Genomic DNA, 6,835 nt, shown 5'->3' on the forward strand with positions numbered 1-6,835 from the left:
GAAACTGGAAAGTCCTTGACTTAGAGTAAACGCTAATTCACAACAACTGAAACATCAGTGTGTTATCAACATTATTCTCCTACGAAATCCAAAACCACAGCACTGTACCAGCTAGTAGGAAGAAAATTAACTCTGTCCCAGACAAAAGCAGCATGGCAGTGATCCAGTGGAACTCTGCTGATCCGAATGAACCCTGTGCCATTTGTTAGCTCACCTCACTTTCTTTGGATTTCCTAAGGCACTGCTTTCGTCTCTTTGGTTTTTAGGAGAGATGGAAGATGCCTACTAGTGTTTCAGATGTTTTTACTGTGAAACACTGTAATGAGAGAAGACTCCTCAAATCCTTGTTTAGGGAAAGCCTCTCAGTATCAGGAGGAGTTTCTCTGGGAGAGAAAGACTTCATTTGCAGAACAGCAAAAGCAAGTGTGGTAATATTAAATGTAAATGGATTTTCACCTTCAGCAGTATTTTAGGAAGCACATCTTTCCTGAAGAAATGTCCAGCTTTTTTTGAGGGATGGATGTGTGCTTTACCATGTGCCTTGCAGTGTTACTTGAAAGTTAGTTTGAAATGTCAGTATTCACATCTCCCGGAGTGGAAAAGAAACTATTTTCTGTATTAAATCTTTGCAGCATTTTCTTGTGTCTAATGGGTATGCTTCAGCTTTTTAGAGTGAAAAGACTTCTTTCTATCAAAAATAATGCTTTACCTCACTTGGTAATGTTACTCCAAGGGCACAGTGTGAAAGATGGAAAAACTTGCCAAGTGGATTAACAATTAGAAGTGACTTCTGCCTGCAAAGAAGCACATGGAAAAATTCTCCTGAAACGAAAGAGGTCTCAGCAGTTCTTTTAGTCTATGCAAAAGGTATTTGTGGAGGAGGATAGTCTAATTCAAGGCTTTCCCATGGCCGCTGAGCTGACAGTGAAGTATTTTTATAGATAATTAATGCAGATTGCTTTCAGATGCTATTTTGGACAAGCATTTGCAACTTGGCAAACTGGCATGGAATCATGCATTGTGTTCCTCTGCTGTGATTAGTACGGAGATACAACTAGTAGTGTGTTTGGGCTTTGGGTTGGGATTTTTTTTTTTTTTTTTTCTTTCTTTTCTGTATTTTTCCTGATTCTGACAAGGTGCTTTGGCTGAGTAAGGGAAGAGACTTTAATCTTCAGGCTAATTTTATTTCAAGAGACTAAAATTTACTGTTGTTGAGAACTGCTTGTGGAGCCCCCCCCCAACTTTATAGAATGCTGAGGCGTCTTTTCGATACAGTGGTCATGTCTGTGGGAAGGAGCTCTGGTGGTCTCCAGCCTCCCCGTTGGAGCAGGCCTACTGCCAGCACTAGATCACGTCAGCTGGGGCTTTCATATATAAATACAGGAAGACCTCTACTGCTGGGAATTGGTAGGTTTCCTGCACTGTGCAAGAAACCTCCAAGGATGGAGATCCCTGCCTCTCTGGGTACATCTCCCAGGGGACACCACCCTCCTGGGGGAGAAGCTTTCCTTATGTGTGAGCCTCCCAAGCTGCAATCTGTGGCTGTTGTCCCTCGCTGCATTGTCTGATGCTGCAGAAGTTTGGCGCTCATGTCTTTCTAGCAGTCACAGGCTCCTGGTAGGTGGCCCCTCTGCCTACTTTTCACCAGACTACCCAAGCCCAGCTCCTTCCCCTCAGAGGCACTGTGCTCCAGGGCCCTAACCATTTTTGTAGCCTCTGCTGGCCCCTCTCCTCTTTCCCCACATCCATCCTGAACTGGAGGACCCAACACTGGACACGAATCCTGGTGAGGCCTCACCAGCCCTGAACAGAGGGGGTAAAAATCGCTCTTCTGGCTCTGCTAGCCAGCCTGTTTGATCTGTGATGGGAACATGCTTCTGGCTAATGATCAGCACGTTGTCTGCTGTAACCCCGAGACCTTCTCAGCAGGGCTGCGACCCAGCTTTAATTTCCCAGCCTGGCTGAATGCACAGGGCTGTGTCACCCCACATGCAGAGCTCTGCTCATCTCCTTGAACACTGCAAGGTGCTACTTCTCAAGTTGACTGAGACCCCTCTGGGCAGATGTTCTGCCGTTCATTATGGTAGCCACTCCAGTAGTTTAGTGTCACCCATGGCTATTTGTGCACTTCACCTGAGGTGGAACCAAATTAAACCTTCTTGGTGTTATACTAGATGTATAAGCCATCTGGAGGGAGTATTTCTGCCTTGATCTGTGTATGACAAGACAATCATGTAAACAGGTATGAGCTGACTCCAGCAGGACCTAACTGCTGAGAAACACTGCTCTGCGCTCAGGGGTGAAGCCAAGCACAGAAATACGGTGAAGGCTGGCCCCAAAGCTGTGCTTAGTGCTGATGCTGGTTTCTCCTGCCATTGTGTCCTGGCATATTGATTGCTCACAGATCAATCAACTGATCTGTTGGGTTTTAGTCTACTTTGTATGATTGTGTTCCTAACCCTAATTTGGCACTGACTTTTTCTGCTGTCATTTAATTGAAGGTTATTGCATTAAGGCAATACTTCTCTGTTCCACCACCCTTGCCTCTCACCTCCCCTTCCTTCCTCTCCCACTCCTTTGCCCTTCAACCAACCTTCCTCTCACATCTCCCCTCTTCTCTTCCCAGCCCTATGCTTACAATAATCTGTATCTGTCCCTTTCCCCCCACTATTCCCTTTTGTGTTGATCTTGTACCATCCACCCTTACTGCAGAATTGGCTTCTCTGATCACTCTGCTCCATCAGCAGTATCTGCTCTGTTCCTGACAGAGCCTGTGCCTTCTGCAGGGCAGCATCGGGGACCTTCCAGGGGCCTGGCCAACTCTTTCCTTGTGCCCAGCAGGTGTGAAACACTGCTCTGGCAATGGATGTATGGATGCCATGCATCAAGGGCAACACTGGCTTTTAGGTGATGGCAAAGGATTGTAGTTTTGGTTGAGTTGTGACAGATGCATCAACATAGCACTGAAGTCTCTTAATTGTGGAGACTGGATCTGTCAGTTTGAGTGCTGTCTGACAGATCAGCATAGCACTCTCATCTGTTAACTTGCATGTCTCTGCCATTAAGCACTGGAAAATGCAAAGCTGCTTCCATTCTAGCATTTCCCCATCCCTGTCTTGCCATGGGTGGCTTCTTGGCCCAAGTAGGAGAGGTTCTCTGGGGCTCTAACTCCAGCATGCTGCACTGCTCCATAGGGATGCTTGGTGCAAGCACTGTCCAGGCTACAATCCTCCTGGTTTATGAAATTTCTCTGCCTTTCAGGAGACACCATTTCCAAGCCATGAAATTGCAGTTGACACAAATGCTTTTGACAGAGGCAGGTATTTTACTACAGATACTGTAGCTTGACAAATGCTGCATAACCAAAAGACCATCCAGGAATGGACAGGAGTAATTTAATCCTTCTCATAGTGCAGCTTGGGTGCTGAGAATGGAAATCTTGGTTATTTACAAATTACACAGGAACTTCATATACAAAGGATACACAAAGAGACACAGATACACACTGATTTAAAAGAAAAAGTCCTGTTTGGGCATTTTGGGAAGAGAGGGGCACAAAAGCCTTCCTTTAGGGTCAAGTGCAGAAGGTGCTGAATTAAAACACTACAGATGATGCCCTGAGGAAGGGGGTATAGTTCTGACTAGGATTCATTTGGCAACAGTGACTTTTCCTTTATGTACAGGTCCTTGAAAAATAAAAATAGTCCTAAATTCTTACAGAAACTTTCCTCCCCCTTTTACCTTCCAGTGCAAATACCTTCCTTGGTATGAACTTGGCATGCTGAACTGAAGCATCTGATCCTGAACCACCTCTGTCCTCTGAGAGCTGTCTCCTTTTCAAATCTCTCTGCTGGGCATCGTAGGAGAAAAACTTGCTGAACTGGTAAAATGCGACAGTCAGATTTTGAAGAATCAGACTTTTGTGCTTGGAATCCTGAGTTTAGTTTTCCCTTCACTTCTGCTTCTTCAAGTAAGTCCTGAGAAATACTGTTCAGCCATCACTGAAGGCTGTTGGTGGCAGGTGGGCAGTCAGATGGAGGAATCTCTGGTGGACTTCACCTGCATAACGTTGCCCCTGCTAACAAACAGGTAAGCTGTGCAAAGACATCTGGCTGCTCCTGTAAATCCCAGACTGCACCAAGCACAAAATACAGACCAGCTGTATTCACTTTCTACATCATCAGGAAGATTATAGACAACTGTAGGGAGGTGTTTTAGGTCATATGATATGCTGGCGATGTAAGTGCACGGAGATATAGTGCAAAATATTCCTGTAAATGAAATAATTGCATTGTTACTTTGAGATGTAGCATAGCATGAATAACAAAATAAATGTTAGGCCTTACTCATCAAATAACCTGCATCCAGCTTTATTGGTGTAAGTTATCCTGGGTATCACACAGGTGATAATTACTGGCATTCATAAAGTTTTCATGCATTACCCAGTTATGCAAGGCTAAGCCCTAGCTCTGCGGTTGTGAATTGCATCCAGCAAACTTCTTGATCGCTGCTTTTAAGAATAAGACTCCCTCTGTGACTTCAGTCAAGCCTGCTGTTCAAAAAGAGCAAGGTAGCCAAAGCCCCCATCCATGATCAGATCTGACCCACGGGACACAATTACATCGCCCAAGCTGGTGCTGTGTGCTGAATCCCCTCTGCAGAAGCAGAGCCTGCTGCATGCCTCAGAGCGGTCAGGGGAAATTGTCTTGCATGTGCTGCCTGTAATCTCATCTGGAGGTTACTGAGCAGGTAACCTACCTCCACAGGTGGCCCTCCACGTATCTCTGCAGAGAAACCATTCATGCTAAATCACTCCCCATCTCTCGGCCGACACCCTTTTCCCAGCCTAGGTTTTCTGTTGGGTCACTTTTCCTTAAGCGTTTTTTGTTAGGCTGTTTTTTTCATTAAGCTGCTAAATTAGCCACACACAATGAGCCTTCCCTCAGGCTTGTGCTTTCCATATGTATTAAAAAAATATAGCTGTGCTGTGTGTTACAGCTGCTGAAATCAAAATATTTCTTCTGGCACAAGAGAAGGTGTGCTTAGCCTTGTGAGTTTGGGTGGTTCAAACTCATGCTGGCTTCGTGTTCACAGATTTTACCTTTCCTCTCCCTCTAAACAACCTCTAATTTTACTTTTTTTTTTTTTTTTTTTTAAGTATTCCCCTTTCCTACTTCAGTGTTAAAAGAAATATTTAGTCCATCATCAAGGACTGCAAACTGCAGCAAGGGACTGTTTTGGAGAAGAGAGAGATTCCTTTGTATGTAAAGAGGAGAGAGCAGTTGTTTTAGACCTGTGGTCCTTTCCTGCTGCTGCATGAGGCCTAGAGCATTTTTCACAGTTTTTTTGTTTCTAGTTATTGGTTATTCCACTTGTATGAGTAAGCGACTCGCTTCATGCAAGGTACAGTAACTGGTGATCAGGAGGAAAGGCGTGCTCCAGTTACTGGAGCATACGCTGCCTACCCAAGGGAAACCTGGTGAAACCTTCATCCGCCATTAGCATGCTAGAACGATGCACTACTTGCCAGGAACAACAGACCTGTAATGTACTGGGTGAGGCTTTCTTCCCAAAAGAAGCTGGCAGCTGCCATGATGCACCCACAGGGAAGAATGGCAGGAGGCATCTGGCCATGATCCTTCTCAACTCTGTTTCCACCAAACCCAAGAAATTCAGAGTAGATGTTACCACGGACAAGCCTTCCACTGCAGGAGGAAGTGGAGAGACACCTAGAAACAGCCACAAGTGCAGCTGACCTGCACAAGGCAGACCCACAGTAGGAGTAATCCCAGACCTACAAGGGAGTACCTTTAAGTAGAAAGTGGTACTGTAGCAAGGCTGCTACAAACTCATGGTTTTGTAGTTTTGCTATAAACTTCCCACTATCCTATGAACCATATAATCATATAGCTTCAGCCATATGACCTTCAGGATGTGGGTGAAGCATGGTTTTATGCAGATACACCATGATACACTCTTTGTTCTCTATTTCCTTCTCGAGTTCAATTTTAAACTAACTTGGATGGACAGAAATGCTCCAGTTTCTAAATGCCGGGGAGTTTCCATGCAGACAGGTTCTGCCATAATTGTTTAGAACATGGCTTCTGTCCTTAGCTTCCGACATGTCTCCTGCTGGACCTTTTCTAGTGACAGCAGAACACAGGTTTTCATGCTGGTTTTATGCACACACCTGGAGAGGTGACAGGACAGGTGATCCTCCTGTGAAAGGTGACTAAGAGCAGGTTACATTCAACAAGCTTAAAACCCCTTGTATGTGGTGTTCACACTTTCCTGGACCAACTGTAATGGCCTGCAAGTGAAAATGAGGACGAAAATTGCTGATGGCTGGGTCCCAGTGGGATCCTGCCTCCTCAGCCCCCTCCTCCTCAAACTAGTATCTCGCTGCTGTGTTTTTCACATGAAAGGGAGAGCACAAGCCATAGGCCTCACCAGGGAGGAGGGGGCCATACCGAACACTTATAGAGCAGATGCCATTCATCCAGGTGGATCATCTCCATCAGGTTGGAGGGAATGGAAAATACACACCTGTGTACCAGCTGTGAAAGGTGGTACTTGATAGCAGTGCATCTCTGAGCGATACCTGCCAGAGAGGAACACAAGGTGTTCCCATACCACCAGGTAATCAAAACCAGCACCAGTCTCCCCTCCCAGTGCTGGGAATTACCCTCCTTGCCTGCAGCTAGTCCTTGTCACCTGCCCTCCTCCCCCCCGTCCTTTTACCATCTGCTCTCCTCCTGCCCACCCTTTCTCCTCTGAGCAATCAGCTCTGCCCAGTGTCTCCCAGTACCAGCACAAGTGTCCTGGATCCTCCAGA

General features: G+C 45.8%; 1 protein-coding gene across 1 annotated transcript; it reads right to left on the minus strand.

Moving 5' to 3' along the window:
- Nucleotides 1-4,029: 4,029 nt before the first annotated feature.
- Nucleotides 4,030-6,601, minus strand: TMEM178A (transmembrane protein 178A; the record flags this gene model as incomplete). Its single annotated transcript, XM_009698262.1, has 3 exons — nucleotides 4,030-4,271; nucleotides 5,521-5,705; nucleotides 6,451-6,601. Coding segments are annotated over 3 exons (578 nt in total), but the record flags the coding sequence as incomplete, so codon positions are not given.
- Nucleotides 6,602-6,835: the final 234 nt, after the last annotated feature.

This window comes from Cariama cristata, unplaced genomic scaffold (assembly GCF_000690535.1).
Source record: "Cariama cristata isolate BGI_N322 unplaced genomic scaffold, ASM69053v1 scaffold26710, whole genome shotgun sequence".
Lineage (NCBI taxonomy): Eukaryota > Metazoa > Chordata > Aves > Cariamiformes > Cariamidae > Cariama > Cariama cristata.